The 18422-nt window shown below is 44.3% G+C and overlaps 1 protein-coding gene and 1 long non-coding RNA gene across 2 annotated transcripts; one reads left to right on the top strand and one right to left on the bottom strand.

The window, feature by feature from the left end:
* Positions 1-182: 182 nt before the first annotated feature.
* On the bottom strand, positions 183-8490 carry LOC144104674 (uncharacterized). The gene is made up of 2 exons (XM_077637814.1): positions 8076-8490; positions 183-1383 (listed from the first exon to the last, which is right to left on the bottom strand). The coding sequence occupies exons 1-2, from the start codon at positions 8361-8363 to the stop codon at positions 316-318; spliced, it is 1356 nt and encodes a 451-aa protein (XP_077493940.1). The 5' UTR covers positions 8364-8490; the 3' UTR covers positions 183-315.
* Positions 8491-8994: 504 nt separating this feature from the next.
* Positions 8995-16038, top strand: LOC144104673 (uncharacterized). Its single transcript, XR_013308608.1, has 3 exons — positions 8995-9279; positions 9872-10151; positions 13115-16038. It is a non-coding gene; the product is annotated as an uncharacterized LOC144104673 (long non-coding RNA).
* Positions 16039-18422: the final 2384 nt, after the last annotated feature.

Raw genomic sequence — 18422 nt, 5'->3', positions numbered from 1 at the left:
AGGCTCGGCACTTGTCTCACTGCAGGAGTCATGGTTGCTGCATAAACATTGTGCATGTGCAGCGAGCGAGAGGTGGGACTCATTTTTACTGGACAGGGAAAATAGTTTTTTTCAAAACCTTTATTTATGGTTTCTCAGTCGGGGTTTCAAAACACAGTTACATAATCAAAAATGTACTCCATCATGAAATAATGCAAATGACAATGGCAGCCCAGTTTGCGCGAGTCACAACTCACAAGCCTAGCGACCAATGGCAATGGACAAGTTCTGCCACAGACACACAAATATTGGCCCCCATCTTCATTCACCTTCATCTCACAGCAGTTGGAACCTCACTCTAAGCTGATTGTCTTGCACGTAGCCTGCACTGATGAGATTTTCTAGTTGAAGCGATTTACAAAGAAGCCAGTAGTTTGAGCTTTTTGATTCTGCGGGCCTTTGGCAAGATTTAAAAGAGCGAGATGTTTTGCCTTTAATCGCACGTTTCACACTTTGTTCAGGGTGAATTACACTCAGCTTGATCGTGTGCTCGAATGGCCAAGGAACGTCGTCATCCATGTCACCCTTCAGCAGGCGGAACCTTGCGTGCAGTTTCGTTGTTTCACCATCCCATCGGAGTTCCACTCCAGGTGACAAGCAATAGCCCCTTATGTATACAGGCTTACTGCTATAGACAGCCCATCCTTTCTCAGTGGCAGTGTCCTGAAGCAATGTCACATTTTTTACAAAAAAGACACAGGATCTTACACCAAGTTTAGCATGCTGCAGAACTCTTTTGATAAGATCTAGTCCTTCTAGACTCTCTTCATTTGCTTCAGCATTTGCAGCTTCCATGGAAGCTGCAATCTTTGACAGACTGGCACGGGTCTCCTTCATCACACTCACCACTTCATCCTTAAACATACATTCCAATCTGTTTAAACCCCTGGAAAGAACCTGAAATGAGTCATCAAGCGTGCTTTTTTTCAACATGTCAAGATTTTCTGTTCTTTCATCTGCTAGCTTTTGCAACAAAGTTTGTTGAGAAGCATTCATGTAATGAGACATTTCGTTTAGCTTGTCAGCTTGCGTGGCAATGCCAGAAGCCATATGTCCCAAGAATGCCTCAATCTTACGGGCTTGCTCTTCAAATGCATCTCTGAAAGAGGTCACCAAAGCTGCTTCATCCTTGCAGCTGGAATGACTACCACATTTTGATTCTGGAGATGTTTCAGAGGTGTGGCAACTCCATCTGAGGTGTGAACACACGTCACTGCAGGAAACAGTGGTCGAGCAGTTGGGACAGCATACTGAGTGGTGTGCACATTCAAACCTGAAGTGCTGGGCGATTCTCGAAGCAGGTGTCACAGCCTTGCAGCCACTTTCTGCATTCCAGCATCTGACCTGTGCGAAAAAAAAAAAAAAAAATACGGGTAGCATCACCAACTGTGGCACCGCTCAGAAAGACATACTAAGGCTGACCCAACCGCTTACTGAACTCAAATTTTGTGGGGTGTTGGCTGGCTTGCTCGTTGCTGGTTTTAAAAATACACTGAGGACAACTCCATCCAATTTTATTTTGCAGTGCAAATGGACTGTTGGGATTTTTGCAACTCTCTCAGACTTTTGTTTGGCAGTAAATTTCTTTCCCATCACTCCCACCAATTCAAACAACTACGAACGATGAAGGGACTCCTCGATGACTGGTACAAGGAAGATGGTGATGTGTAGCATCAGAGATCTGCATTCAAGAAACGCACTGTCATCACTGCAGTTTACTAGTAAAACTGGCCAATGGTAGCGATATCTGTCATTTTTTTCTACACTTTCTTGCTTATAAAACTTTTTTTTTTTTCTGCAGGTAGCTTCGCTGTCACTAAAAAGCAGCAATCTGTCGATCCAGGCCTATTTCAATTTGTCCCATCTCCTTAAGCATGCCACTTCATTGTTTAAGTCTGGACTGATCAGATGTGTGGATTGTGTGCAGCGGAGCCAGTGCAAAAGAAGGCTTTCACTATGACTGATGCTACCATGCCATGTTTTGCTCATAGGGCAAAACTTCTTGCTCTTTGTGCAGCAACTCCTATGATGGGTTGTTCATCCCCGTATCAATAGATTGGGTGGTCCTAAAGATGGTGCAAAAAGGTGAAAGATTTGAACAATCTTTTTGAACAACTGGAAACAAGCAGAGAAAAAAAATTTATTTCAGTAAGCCAGCAGGATTCAATGAAATTTCAATCAGACTGATCAATGTGCTTGGGCCTTTGAAGTAAGGAAGTGTTGTTAAATACACTTGGAAAACTCATGATAGACAAAGAATTCCAGACAGCTGGCCACAAAATGGTCGGTTTATGGGCTTTAATGCCTCAAAGTGACTCAGGCTATGAAGGACGCTGTAGTGGAGGGCTCCGGATAATTTCGACCACCTGGGGTTCTGTAACGTGAGCTGACATCGCATATTACATGGGCCTCTAGCATTTCACCTCCATCTGAATGCGACTGCCGCAGCTGGGATTGAACTCTCATATTTCAGGTCAGCAGCCAAGCACCAAAACCACGGAGCCCCCACGGAGGCTGAAATATGTCGAGAGAAGTAACAAATCATGCCTGAGAACACTTGGCGGTGAACACTTCATAAGCACTGTCAGTGTGAAGAGACGATTGCACACCAACTCTGTCACTGCCCCCTCACTGCTCCCTCGATGCGGACCAAGTGATTCTCACGAAGAAACTCTAGGGAAAAATAGAACGTTCATTTGGGCGAGTTGGTATAGATGCATCTTTAGTAAAATGTGCTGAGCATGTCGAAAAGGGCACGGCACTCGCCTGTGGGACAGCATGGCTAAACGCCTTCTGCTGGTTTTGCAGGTCGTGTCGTGGTTTTCGGATGCGACAACGAACACTTCACATGGGCTACCATTGAACCTGCCGGATCATCTAGAAAGCAGCGTGACACAAGATGCAACTGCCTGCGTACTACCCGTGCACGCATTCCCGCTTGCTCATCTGGAAAACGTGACGGTGGAACTACGTTTTGCCGAGAAGAAACACCACCGGACAATTACGTCATCTACAGCGGATCTACAAAAGCGGCAGTCCTGCGCGGGCCTCTTCAGAGGGCACGGCACTCGCCTGTGGGACAGCATGGCTAAACGCCTTCTGCTGGTTTTGCAGGTTAGTTCCTGGCATAATGTTCATTCTAACAGAAATGACAATAGATTTGTAGTAGTCCTGCCGTGCCCTCGCAGGTGTCGCGCAATTTTGAGTGATTTCTGGACAGTGTTGTTGTTGCTGTTGACGTTGGGCGATATTGAGGAGAATCCGGGGCCTACAACAGAGGAATACTTGCAGATGATTGTAAAGAATCAGGCAGACACGGATCGCAAATTGAAAGCTATTCAAGACGAAATCGGTGAGCTGAATGCAAGGACGGAAGGGTTATCGGACTTTCTAGCGGCATTCAAGGAAATGAGCACAAGAATTGATAACCTTGAGTCTATCATCAAAGAGCAAGCTAAAAAGTTAGTGGAATTTGAAAGCCGCGGCCGGCGTAACAATCTTTTAGTTTTTGGGCTCCCTGAACAAGCCACTGAGTCAGAGTTAGATCTGAGAAAAGCGGTTGTAGACAATATTTTCCACAAGGATCTTGGTGTTCAGGTTACTTCAGTCGAAAGAATTCATCGTCTAGGAAGAAAGAAAACAGGAGCTACTAGACCAGTAATTATGAAATTCTATGATTCCAGGGAAAAAGACAGCGTTCTTAAAAACTGCCACAAACTTAAAGGCACCTCTGTTAGCGTCAGCAATGACTACGCAAAAGATATTGTACAAGTTCGGAAGAATTTGTGGCAGTCTGCTGCTGTCGAACGATCTAACGGACAAAAGGTATCGCTGGTTCACGATAAACTGAAGATAGATGACCGTCTGTACTCTTGGGACGACACTCGAAACGAGCGTTTGCTCTGCCGGACCCAACGTAAGGGTGCTCGAAACACCCACAACGAATCGGAGACAACAGATAACAGCCATAATGGATCACCTTCCAGAAGTGAAAGTAATTCATAGCTCAGGATAGTTCTGCTGAATGCTCGCAGCATTCTTAACAAGGTCACAGAATTGGAATTTTTATTGCTCTCAGAGGACCCGCATGTCGTTTGCATAACGGAAACATGGCTCAACAGTGATGTTTCTTCTGATTGCATTGTTCCTCCTGGCTACACAATGCTCAGATGGGATCGAGATTCCCGTGGGGGTGGTGTGGCCATTATTGTGAAGTCATCGCTCTCAGTTTCCACGATTACGAGCGAAATGCCGGAGTCCGTGTGGTGTGAAATTATGTTTTCTGGTGCTGCGTACGTCATAGGAGCAATTTACAGGCCACCGAATACTTCATTCGATTTTCTAGATAAGTTAAATGAGTTTCTTTTCAGTCATGTAACTAGGAGCACCCGCCTGGTAATGACTGGAGATTTCAACTTGCCACATATTGATTGGGGATTGACTACGCCTGGGCATACAGAAATTTCTAGCGCTGAAAAATTGCTGGATATTGCTTTCTTTTACAATTTGAGACAAGTAGTTGGACAACCTACACGGATATCGCCTCAGTCACAGTCATTACTAGACTTGGTGTTCCTCTCAAATAATGTAGGAGATATTGAAACAAATGTCACCGATGGAATATCTGATCACAAAATTATTTTCGTGACAGTGCTTACTTCTGCAAACGTTCCTGCGGAACCTATGGTTCGAGTAGAAATCAAAGAGTACGGGAAGGCCGATGATACATCTATCCTGGATTACCTGGAAACTTGTTTTGATGAATTTGAAAGTGCCTCTGAAAATGCATCAGTTGAATGTTTATGGCAGCGTCTTAAAGTTATCATCAGTACTTGTGTCGACCGGTACGTTCCAACTAGAGTTAAGAAAACAAAGCAGCGCAACCCATGGGTCACCAGGGATATCATTCACGCGAAACGGAAGTTGAAAAGATTGCGTAGAAAGAAGGCCGACTTCAACGACATACAGGTTTTACGTCAAAAAATAAAAATGTTGCTATCGGCTGCAAAAGAAAGATTGTTCAATCACACTCTTAGTGGTTTTCTGCGAAATTCTCCAGAGAAATTTTGGCGCTATCTTGATAAAAGAAAGGAAAGAGTAAAGCAGGTGACAGTGGGAGCCGAACTTATTGCAGATAAAACGAATATGGCCGACCACTTCAATAAATATTTCCAATCTGTATTCGCAAGAAACACGAGCCAAAGCGACGCACATGACGAAGCACATTCTCGTGAAACGTCTATCGATGCTATCAGCTTTACTCAGAGCGGCGTGTTTCAGCAGCTGATACAATTGGACGAAAAAAAAGCTATCGGCCCGGATGGAATACCTACATGCTTCTTGAGACGGTATGCTGAATGGATGTCCTTCTACTTGGTAATTATATTCCGAAAATCACTCGTAACTCATTATCTGCCACAAGACTGGCGCACTGCCATTGTTATACCCGTATTTAAAAGTGGCAATCGCACACTTATGAACAACTATCGGCCTGTGTCACTTACTTCAATCTGCTGTAAGGTAATGGAACATGTTATTGCGAAACATATTATCATTTTTTTGGAAACAAACGGACTACTTTCTGAATGTCAGCATGGCTTCCGTCGAGGGTTTTCAACGGTGACACAGTTAATTGAGACAATACATGACCTTTCTAAAGCTATAGATGACCGGGGACAGATTGATGTTATTTGTGTAGATTTTGAAAAAGCCTTTGATAAGGTTCCTCATGACAAATTACTCCTGAAAGTGCGAAGGGCTGGCATTAATGGAGACATCCTTAGATGGATAGAAGCGTACTTGGCGAAACGCAAACAGGTGGTACGTGTTGACAATTGTGAGTCTCGCTTTTTGGATGTGTATTCTGGTGTACCACAGGGTTCTGTGCTGGGGCCATTGCTATTTCTAGTTTATATCAATGACGTAGTATGTGCTGTTGGAAATTCTGTTAAACTGAAACTATTTGCGGATGATTGCCTCATTTATGCACCTGTCACATGTGAAGGAGATCAGATTAACATTAACCAAAACCTGCAGGCTTTTGCACTTTGGTGTGAGAAATGGGAAATGAAAATCAACTTCAATAAGACCACATTTACCCATATAACTAACAAACGAAATATAATTTCTTTTCAGTACAGTATTGCAGGTCATGATTTGGTTAATGTTAGTACATTCAAGTATCTGGGGGTGTCAATTTCTCACAACCTAAGTTGGCACAATCATGTCGAAAATGTTTGTGCGGTGGCACACAAAAAACTGTGTTTTCTAAGAGGAAAGTTGGGGAGAGCAACGAAAGATGTCAAACTTTTAGCATACAAATCTCTCATACGGCCTTCCCTTGAATATGCATCTGTAGTATGGTCTCCTCGGCAGAAGATTCTTTCAATGGAAATAGAAAAGATTCAAAGACGTGCAGCGAGATTCATTTGTTCAAAATACAGGACAACAGATTCGGTAACGGAGATGTTAGACTCATGTAGTCTAGAAACATTAGAAAAAAGACGTAAAAAGCAGAGATTAAAAATACTTTACCAAATAATTCACGGAGAAATTAACATCAACAAAGAAAAATATCTGCAGCCTCCAGGTAGACTAAGCTCCCGCCTTAACCACCACAAAGCGATTCGGCCATACTTGACACGAACTAACGTCTTTCGCTGCTCATTCTTTCCGGATGCTATTGAGCACTGGAATAAACTGCCCGCTCACGTTGCTGAGTCTACAGGTGTAGCGGCATTCTTGAATGCACTTGGGGATTCCGTCTAGGCATGGGATTCTTGTAGATGGGTGCGTAACTGATTGTCCAATATTACTTTTTGTATAGCAAGTGGTTCTACAGTGGTGTGAACTGTGTTGCGTTTCAATGCTCTCTTGTATTGTATGCTCAAAGAAGCTTGTTCATTCATGGTTATATATGCATTTTTTTTTTCTGTTCACTTTCCCTCCCTGTAATGACCCTCAAATGAGGGTTGACAGTATTCATAAATAAATAAAAAAAATAAAAAAAAGTTCTGTTGATAGCAACACTCCACCACTTCGACTCGCGTCCCCCCCATGAAGGACAAAATTCTGGGACTTTGCCCACAACCTTCATCTGCGTGGAAAGCTATTGGGCACTATTCAAATATTTAAGAAACACAAGATTGAACATCAGACTGTAGGCTCACTTTGGGCATCCTGTGTTGCTGCAGACTAATCGATCACATCAACACACGTAGACCCATGCTGTGAACTGCCCTGAACATTCCTCTTTCGCTCCCCCACTAAAAATTGCCAGCTTAACCTTTCCCTTTTTTCTGTCTCTCCTAACATTTGAACAAATTTATTTTGCTGCCCTCGTTTTTTTTTTTAATGAATAGAACACGTTTTCCATTTCTTCGATCACTGTACCTGCATGTCGGCACTTTGTTCGGCGATTCGCTCTCTCCTGTCCTCATTGCGCTGTTGAATATTAGGAAGTGAAGGCTGTACAGTACTGGATTATGTGCAGTAATGCAATTGGCTGTCATAGCATTGTGGTTGCCCCTTTGCTTTGCAGGCACCTTTTCCGCAACAAAGAACGCTGCCGGAAAGCATATCCAGAAGCGCTGCGCCTCACCTCCACGCAAGCGTGGAACCGGTTCTTCTAGTACACTCCTCGGGTGCTGGCTTGTTTGTTTTCATCCGGCACACTGACCTTACGCAAGGCGAATAAAGCTATCTTTAGCAGAACTTCTTGCAAAAAAATGCAAACAAAACTAGCGAAATACAAATACAAAGCCATTCTGAAGCACTAACATATTCCAGGCCACCAGCGCCAAGTATCAAGTGCGTGAACTGTCGTAGGGAGCGGACGTCCGAGGTATGTGACGACAGCTGAGAAGAGCTTCATGTTTAGGCGAGACGCGTCGGACGCAACCACTGCAGCTTTGCCACCGAGAAAGCAACCGTTATTGCTTGGCGGTCAAGGGCAATGACTGAAAAAAGCAAGCACTTTCATTTTGTACAGACGGAAAAAAAAAAGACGAATATGCTGCTCTTTCTCTGTAGCCTACCTCTCTTTTCAGCAGTTCGTCCGCAGGGAAGTCCTTCCAGTCGACGTCCTCATTCTGGCACTGGACGCCGTCCAGGGGGCAGACGAGCGAGCCGTCCTGCGCGCTCTGCTTGTAGCAGGAGTCGCACAGCACGTGCAGACACGGCAGCAATGCGGTATTTCTGCGCACGAGGCCGCAGGCGCCGCATATCTTGTTCTTTGGAATGGACTTCACGAAACGCAGTGGCTTCCAGTCAAGTTCAGCGGAGAAGCCGACCAATGTGTAGTTCTGCAGGCTTTGCAGTGGCATCGTTTGTAGCGTCCGGTTCACCGTTCAGCTTTGTCTGCTGGCAGTGAGCGCACTCGGAGCAGTGCAGACCAGTGACAACGCGCGCGCGGCGGGCAGACGAAATGGCGCGAAATCGCCATATCGCGCGCTTTTTCTGGCGGATGTGACGTCAAATAGTTGACCTTTTTTTGTTGCTTGTTCTGTTATGCGCTGCTCAGCGTGCTAACTCAGCATTTAAATTTCGCTGATGGACACTGAAAAACACTCCTGTCCGTCTGCATTTTAGTTTTTAAACGGGTATAAACAACTAAGCGAAGGTTAGTTGATTGGTGCCTAAAATCAAAACAAGAGTGAAATTTTACGTGGTATGGCTAGGTGGCGTGAGCCGCCACCCAATTTGAAGGATTCAGCGGTTCAGCCTTATCTATCATCCCCTCACTCATTCGTGCATCGTCTGCTATTTGTTGCTATGTCGGGGTGTTCCTGTGCAGTGCAGTGCCAATGCCCTTTATTTTAAACACTGTTAAAGAGCACATTATACAGAACATTACAATGTTTAACTTGCACAAGTTCCTACTACTATCTCTTTGGCACACTGGCAAGACTATCGCCACCCTCTTGTTGGGTTGCGTCCCTAGCAGAGCGATGAGTGAACATAGCCATACTGGAGCAGTGCTGAATGCACAGGTTGTGGTATCAAGGGAGAAGCCAGAGAAAACCACACGAAAAGACACGGAAAATACTTGCAGATGCATACTGTCCGAAGTGAGGCTCGCTGCTTTTGAAACGCGTTGCGGCTTTTTCGCCGAGCATGGGTCGAAAAAAAAAAAAAACAGCACTAGGTCGAAACACAGCGGCCCAGCTTCGGTGTCAGCTGAGGCGAAGGGGCGCGTCAATTTTCGGTGATGCACATCTAGCAAAGCGGGAAGCCAAAATGGTGAGAACGTTGCGCAGTGGCTGAAATGCCGTTTCTTCTGCCTTTACAACCGCGAACGCAGACTGTTAAGTCACTTGCGCGCAACCTGTGTGCTCATTGTTCATGCGGTCTATGTGTGAGGCAGGTTGCGGTTTATGTGAGTGACCGAAATGTGCGGCACTGGTGTCGGTGCTTGTCCGAGAGACTCCGCAGGTCTTGAAGAAGTGAGTTAGTATATCTACTGGGCCATGTCTCAGCCTACTGTATTGAGACATCGTGAGGCTCGGTCAACCAACGCTAACGTGTATCTTTGCATTCCAGCTAGCGTTTGTTGAAACTCGTTCAATATCTGTTTTCATTTAAGAGAGTTCATTATTTCTAGACTGTGCCCACGTCTTGTTATGCCAGCTTATAACTAGAAGCATTCCGTTAGCATAATTAAAACGCGCTACTGAAGCTTAATTATACAAATAGCATACAGTATTATGTCAGCCTAGTAGTTCCTTAACTTTCACTTGCCACTTCTTTTGTGTAAACGTGAATGTGTCAATTCACGAGTGTATCATTTAGAAGTGGTGGTGAGGGCCGTCCTCTGTTCTTGTTATGTGTCCAGGTGAAGCGGAAGCATCGATCTGCCTGCAAATGCATGAATATCATTCCACCTGACTCTTCTACTAAGTTGGTACAAACAGATACGGCTGCTCTTTGTAACACTACCATAGACGTGGCGGTTGGTCCCTCGAGTATTGCCGACACGGTCAGCCATTGGTCAGCCCATCATCAGTCTACGTCAACCCAGAATCTGACGGCAGTGCTGCATAGAGGGACCCAGACCTGTAATCCTACAGGTTTCGAGGATGATGAACCTCACTTACATCAGGAAAGGTTAAGAGGTGAACAACCGTGTTTTTCACTTACTTTAAATATGCGTTCCTGCAAGCCTAGGTCTCAATGCCGGTGGTGTCCTTAGGGCTTTATGCCTCTTTTGAAACTTGCTGCAAGAACTGCACAAGAGCCTTTCTTGTAGGGTGCTCGAATTGAACATTTATGAACTTTCCTAGCCGACGTGTCTACCACAAGTCGTCCAAACTTATATTTCCGTTTTGTTCCAACAGTAGTGCAGGTCCTTTAGATACACCTCTTGTGCGAGTTAGCAGACGTGTCAGCTGCTTTTTGATTGGAAAACTCTGGTTTGAAAAACCTGCACGTTCTAGTGAATTGAGCAGACAAGTGGTTTTTCATGGCAGGTGACAAAGGCCTATTCTCGCCAGAAAACATATCAAATTGTTTGGCCGAATGAAATTCTGGGAGGAAGTACAGTTACATGAGCATATGTATAACTTACACCGGTACAAAAACTGCTACAGGCTCAAGAATGCCTGAGAAATGGTAAGGCTAAAAAGAACGTCACAAAAAAAAGCTGAATTGTACAACAAAGTCATGCTGAAAGTAATGTTACAAGGGTAATTATTATGAGAAATGTACAGGATTGGTATGGTGAAACTGCAGCCCAGGTTTGGTGAGCCAGTTGCTCTCAATGCTTAGCCTCACACAAGGGGTGACACCAGTCTGGCGCAAGATTGCAGAAGGAGAATGCTGCTCCAAATTGTTCCAAGTTGCAGAGGTGGTAGTGTGTATTTCTTTAGGAATGTTAATGGCAGTTGAGTACTGTGAAGCATACTGAGTAGCACTTCTGCAGAAGCTGCAGGTGGGAAACATTTCATACTTTTGACCTATGCCCAGTGGCAAGGCAGACGGGCAGTTTACCGCCAGGTATGTTTCTGCTGAGTCAACCTGAAGGTATGTCCCTTAAGGGGTATATACTGAAAAGCACTGTTTAAGAACATGATGTCAGTATATTTCAAATCACATGAGAAACGTTTGTGCTAAAAATCTTATAGATTACGAAGCTGCTGTGACCATCAATGCCTTGCCCAAGAGATGTTCCACCTTGCCTGCCATGTACTTGCACTGCTTTGCAGAAATCATGGTACACATCTGTAGATTTGCCTGCCTCTGTGCTACGATATTAAGCTTTTGGCAATCACAAGACAAATGAAGTGTTTCTAGCTGTATACAACTCAAAAACTAAATGCGGAGGTGTAGATGCCACAAAGAAAAGGCTCTTTCAATATTGTCATCCTTGTTCATCATGTCATATGTTCAACAACTTTGCATATGCTAGTGTGACATGACATTAAATCAACGCCTCTGAGTAGAGGCCCTCCTTTGATGGGCTTTTGCCACATCATTCTTGAGTTGTCTTGTACTATAGCTGCACTGTTTCCATTTTCAGGTTTGTCCAGGCAGTGTTCTTTTTCAGCATATTCACTGCACCACAGTTCATGAGATTGCTGTTCAAAAATACGGATGCCATAAGTTGTTGCTGCTTTCCATGGAAGAGGGCCATCCATCTTGGGGATGCACAAAAATACAGATGTCATTAATTGTGGTTGCCGTCCATCAAGGAACAGGAAACTAGCTCTCTGTACAAATTTTTATTTTAACCTCACTGTTCTTTCTGAGAGGAGTTCCACTTTTCAGTGCATTAAGAGTAGCGCGTACATAAGGATAATGAAATGAGGTCTGGGGTTATTTTACATCTTTAGCTCTCGTACGATACTTTTTACTATGACCAGGCACGTAGTGGGGGGGGGGGGGGGGGGGTTGTTGAGCGCTGTTTGGGGTGGTCCTTGGGTACCTCCCTGACTATGACACATTCGAAAAAGAGGGCATGGAATTCGCTTGCAAAAGTAGCACTTTTCACATTCATTCTGCTGTTTCAGCCAAACGGTAGCCAGTCAAACATTAATTTCACACTTTCCTCATTGCTGGATATTAGTCGGTTCCACTTTTAAGGGCACGAAGACTAGTGCCAGCATGAGTGTCCTCAGATGAACTCCGGGGTTATTTTTCATATCTAAAGCTCATATGAGACTGTTTAGTATGGCATGAGTGAAAAGAAGGAGGCCGACGAATTTGCTCCCCAAAGTCACATTTTTCACATTTCTTCCGGAGTTTTTTCCAGACAAGAAGTTCACATACCCTCTTCATTAACTAGTATTCTTTCTTTAATTTTTAGTTCTATTTTTTCCACCACACTAAAAAAACAAACAAAATTTTCACATTGCTGGGTGTAGGTCTGCTCAGTCTTCAACTACTATCTCTTGTTAAGCTTAATTTCAATTACTGCCATCCTGTCGTTGATGGTGTAGAATATCACTATTGATAAAGAGTCCTACATCTTGTTCTCGCCTGTCTGGTCAGCAGCCAACGGGCTGCAAATTATCAGCTGAAGATGGCGTCAGCGGTAGGTGACGCTTGAGTGAGACAGACACGGCATCACCCACCTATCAAAACTAAAATTGTGTATACAGGTGCTCACCCAACTATACTTGTGACTTCAATGCATGAGAGCTTTATTTTTGAGTTTGTGACATTGGGTTATGTCGCTAAATTTGAAACTGTAAATTGATAGGTTCCGTATCTAAGTGGATTTTGGCATATAATCACCCTGGACAAAATTTTTTGTTCTTGTAGGCTTTTGCTATGAAACACGAAACGTCCGGCGGAAATTTTAAAACAGCTACAGACGTTTTGTTTCTTGTTCAGACGTTTCATAGACATTAGCAGCAGTCCTTTACGCCTGTTCTTGTGCTGTTTGAATCGATTATGTCGCTTGCCCAAGCTTCAATCAGCAATGTGTGCGTGTGTGCATCCATCCATTGTTTGCATTTGTTCTCACGTGCTTTGAATTCACTGTGTGTCTCACCAGCTCGTCCAAGCGTTATTCAGTGCTGCGTGTGTGTTCTTGAGTCGTTTGCACTGTTTAAATGGACTAATTCTTAAATTCTAGGCCCAAGGCAGCACAGCCAAGAAGAAGCCTTCGAGCTTTTCTTCAGCCTACCTGACCACCCGGTGTCAAGTGAGGAGGACAGAGATTCTTCATCGAGTGAAGAGGAGCCCTGTCTGGTGCCGAATGATGAAGATGAGGAAGGTATACGAGTACCTTCTGCGAGCAAGAAACCGCGTACCACATATGAAAACACAGATGCTGAGAATGAAGACGAAGTTCAAGATGGCCATTCATCCTGGAGCACTAGGCAACCCTACAGTGTTGTGTCAGCACCAACGACGTGGGATCCGTGCTACTCAACGAAAACTCTTGTCAAGGCAATTGATGCTTTCAGGCTTTACTTTGATTCTTACGTCATTAATCTCATTCTTGCCGAAACAAACCGCCATGCACAGCAGAAGAACTGGCGTGAGTGGCAAGATATAGAAAGAACTGAACTTGAGGCATTCCTTGGCATGCTGCTCCTAATGAGCCTGAACCCAATCCAACATTTTTATTTGTATTGGAGCAGTGACAGCTTTTTCCATAATCGTGAAATATCCAGGGTTATGACACATAAACGGTTCCAAGATATCTTGAACAGTCTGCACCTCAGTGATATCACAAAACAGAAGAAGCGGGGTGAAGATGGCTACAGCAAGCTTTGGAGAGTGAGGCCTTTGATCGATGCTCTGAACCAGCGTTTTTCCGCTGAGTATAACCCATCGGCACATCAATCAATTGGTGAGAGCACGTTTTTTTTTAAAGAACACTTATCGCTCAAGCATTGTGAAAGAAGCTACAAGGTATGGTGCCGAGCAGATTCAGAAACGGGTTACCTGGTTCAATTCCAAGTCTATGAGGGTAAAGACTTCTCATGCTCACCTGATGTTACTCTCGGTGAGCACATCGTTCTTTCCCTATCGAAAGACATCTCTCCAGGAAGTCAGTTGTACTTCGACAGTTTTTTCACCACTGCAAGGCTCATGGAAAAGCTTGCTCAACGCAATATCCTAGCAGCAGCAACAGTTCGGCCAAACCGGAAGAATCTTCCTGAGGAAGTAAAGCGCAATGCTAAGCTTCAAATGGGCGAATATGTTTGGCGCTCAAATGGGGTCGTAACGGCCTTTCGATGGCAGGACGATAAAAGCGTCCATGTCCTTTCTAACTTTCATGACCCCGAGGAAACCACAGAAGTGTCCCGAAAGCTGGCCAATGGGTCTGTGGGAGGCATGACGTGCCCAAAATCAGTATTTGACTACAATAGATGGATAGGTGGCGTGGACCAATTTGATCAGCGACGGAACAGTTACCAGTCCAGTCGTCATTCAAAAAGGGGCTGGCTTCGGCTGTTTTATTTCATGCTGGATGCTGCTGCAGTGAATGCATTTCACCAGTACCAGTCTGCTGCGCATAGCACGTGTTCCTACATGTGGTTTCGGCTGTCTTTGGCACGCCAGCTTATCAACGGCAAATCCTTCACACGGTGCAGAGATGTTTCCATATTCCGAAACAACAAGAGAGGAAAACGGGACGGTCAACAAATGATGGGCGTCCCAAATGAAGTACGATACCTAGGCAGTGAGCACCACCCACTGCAATGCAAGTCAAGACGAAGATGCCGATGGTGCTCTACAAAGACGAAGGAAGCGCGCACAAAATATGAGTGCCAAACCTGTCGTGTTCCCCTGTGTGTTGGGTGTTTTTCTGCTTTTCACAAGGAAACATAATGCATACAAGGTTTTCACTGTTGGATAGTTCAGAGATGTCCATAGCAGTCCTTAGTGAAAAAGAATACTTTTTTGACGAAGAAGAAGGAGCGCCGACCAAAGTAAACAAAAAACAAATACAGACGTTTCGGCTCCCGTACGGGAGCCTTGTTCACATTGAAAAAAAAAAAAATACTCAGAATACTTTTTGTGTTCCTCTGGAAATGGTCATGGGTCATTACCATCCCACATTTAGAAAATGGCCACAGCATTGATGGGATGTGTATGACCCACATTTTTGGGGCTTGGTAATTTGCATATAAAGTTCCCTTTTGAGGTATAGTTATTCTTAGTCATTTCTCGATGCATTAAGAGGCTGTTCATTCAAATTGAAAATGTCTCCCTACAAAGACATTCAAAGACACGTGCCATTTAATTTATAGGAGAGGATAAAACGGGGCTCCACGGCTGATGCAATATATCGCATGAATGCCTCAATGGTTTTGTGCAATGATGTGCATTGAATATGATACAAGAAGCACAACACCCACTGCGATATGAAAATTAAGCGGCCTCGTTAAGTTGCAGTATCAAGGCTTTACCGGTGTGTCTGAGCTTGATGTATTCAAAGTTAAGTTCTAATTTCGGCCAGTCATTGTAATACACACTCCCATGTCCGACATGGGTCTATGGACATGCAGGGCTGCATGCTTTTGACTGCAGCCATAAGTGACTGTTCAGTGAGATGCCAATTGTGCAGCCATTAGCAGCCTTGTTAGGGTAGACCATTGGGCTGCTTGTTCACTGAAGCTTCTTCACATAATATCAGTGCTTAAAAAATTACAGGACAGTCTAAGGAACCCACACACAGGATAAGCACTGGCCAGGATTTGCACACGTATACACAGTTCCCGTTTACCATTCATTTCAGTATTCGGTTTTTTTACTTCACTGTGTCACTTCATGATTCTTTCCGTGTTTTTGATGCGATGACTTAAACATGTATTGCAGCATCGCAGTGTGGATGTCTGTTGACAATCAAAATGTTATTTTTCTTTCAAACGAATCGTATTGTGTTTTCGTTGTACTTGCCTGATCCATCGAACTGCAGTGCACACATTTTCCACTTGTCTATCTCATACGAGATGTACTATTCTTTGTATAAGTGTCTCATTTGGTGGCCCACTCCTGCAACAGACTTACAGTGTGCTTAAACAAATAAAAAAGCCCAAACTACCAATTGTGATTGGCTTTGGCTGTTGTCAACTTTCCATGCAGCCAGTAATAAAGTGTAATTGGCTGCTGTTGGTGTATATTAAATTTAAATCATTTTCAAGTGACGTAAATAAACATTTCATATTACTCCGTTCCTGGGTAACACGATCAATCCTAGCCAATCCGGGAATGCATTTCGCATTGTAACAATTGTAGTAGCATCCATGCAACAACATAACTGCGTCTGTTCAGCCTGTGCCCATTTTTTGCCACTCTGCTCTCTATTCCTGCACTGGTGTTCTTTTAGTTTGAGCATGGTGCAAGTAATGCATCTGCATCATTATGTGCCATGTTTTCTTCTGTGTAGAGGCACAAGCTGTCTGTGGTGGTACCTGTGGTATCTCATTTCATAGAGTTAGTAAACAGTCATACTCTTAAACGGACACTGAGGAGAACGCTATCATTTTTTTTTTGTTAGCAAAATCTGATAGTTCGGCATTTCATGGCTTTGTTGCCACTTGTCCGGGCGTGAAAGATGCATTTATTTCAAAGAAATTTGGATTCGAAGATGAAAAAGTTTTTCCCACCGCTCTGATTCAAGCTCGGGGAACTCTTATGACGTCTCAGAACGGAGTGACGTGATACGTGACGTAAACGCAGACTCCGTGATTTCTGTTGGCTAGCGGTGCGGTGCGCAACCTTCCTTTGCCAGCCTCAGAGATTCGTGGCTTCCATGAAGTAAAGAAAATTTCTTCAAGGTGGCGCCTCTTGTCCTAGGAAGTCATCACGTTTGTACTTGCGAGATTGGCCTGTGGCGGCGACACCTGTATTTTGGTTCTTGCTATTTTCTACATTATGAGAGCTTTGTTTTCAGTAAGAGTGGCGTTTTTGTGATCAGGAGCTGCTATTCTATCGATACAAGCCAACTTCAATTTCTCCTCAGTGTCCCTTTAAGACGCTTTAGGTTCATTTCCATATTTGCTGTGTATATAAGTGCAACACGTTCTTTGAAAGTCCCGCAATGGGAATTTACCAAACTACATTTTATTCTCAATTGCTCCTGTTGTGTGCATAGCTGAAGGTGCAAGTCTCATTCTCTGTCTGTTCAATAGCTGTCCTGGAGGGCCGAGTTCTTTTTGTTTGAGTCAGGCTGGAAGGTTTGTGAACTTCTAACAGAAGGGAAATGAAAAGCCATTGATGCACTTTCATGAACTCATAACGAAAGTAGACTTGACGCCCCTTTCCAGCAATTAGTTTGTGAAATCAATGCAGGAAGAACTGATGGAGAAGAGCAGAGGCCTTCTCCAGTGTAGAAGTGGTACAGCTAAGAGGCCCGATGAGAGTCCTGTTTTGGTAACTGAATTTGGCGTGAGCTCCCCAGGAGTCCATTCTGATATAAATGGGACCAGTCGATATACCACCGTTATTGTACGTAGTCATTGCTCATGAGGAACCAGAAACGGCAAATTCACTATAGCTTTGTTAATGTTGAGTGGCAATGCAGGAACCGAAAATGAGAGCCAAGCTTCCGTTCATGAATAACCAGGACGTTCAGGGGTTTTGCTAGTGCCTTTTGGTAGCAAGAGCAGTGAGAATGAGACAACACCATTTTTCTGAGCAGCACACCAGTTCTTAGAACTGATGGTCTCTTGAGAAATTAGTCATGCAAGCAAAATGTCACACAAGCAGTCCTGTCTGATCGTATGAAAATCTTTATGGCCACACATTTCGCAAGCTTGCTGTTAGATGCCTAGACGTTGCTGCGAACACTCCTTTTGGCTGACATTGATACTTCTGGAAAAGGCAGTTGTGCCTGCTTTGGTACCATAGAAAGCCTAGACAGTGAGAAGTATAAATTTGCCCATATCGATTGGCGCTTGGAGCCCTACCCTTCGGCCCTTCCCCTACCTACGACGACTGCGGCGCGCGCGAAGTGGCCGCGGCTGAGTTAGTGCGTGACGTCTGAAAAAATTTGGCGCGGTGAACCAATGATCAGCCGCGACTGCTAACGTCACTTGCACGGCGTGACGTCGTATGCCAGGTTTTGCGCGAAAGCACGGCATCGCGCATCGCCGCGAGGTACGAAAGGGGGAATTTTTTAAAATTACGAATTTCCCGCTCGCTTTTGAGGTCTCGTACACAACGTGGACGCTCGGTGGTCTGTACTGTACATAGGGCATTTTAAAGCCAAGCTCGAACACTCTTTTCTGTGGTCCTTTAAGGGTTTGACACGACAGCATACGTAATGGGTTAATTTGCAATTCTCTACTTGATATCGCAGATCCTTGGGACGCCTCTTACCACTCCTGGCGCAGCAGTACAGCGGTTAGCCCATTAGGAACCAGCGTTCTTTTAAAACTAGTTAAATTTTGGAAGATTTCAAAGCCAAAAATTTAATGTTTCTT

The sequence above is a fragment of the Amblyomma americanum genome, chromosome 9 (assembly GCF_052857255.1).
Source record: "Amblyomma americanum isolate KBUSLIRL-KWMA chromosome 9, ASM5285725v1, whole genome shotgun sequence".
Lineage (NCBI taxonomy): Eukaryota > Metazoa > Arthropoda > Arachnida > Ixodida > Ixodidae > Amblyomma > Amblyomma americanum.
This window is presented reverse-complemented; position numbering and strand designations above follow the sequence as displayed.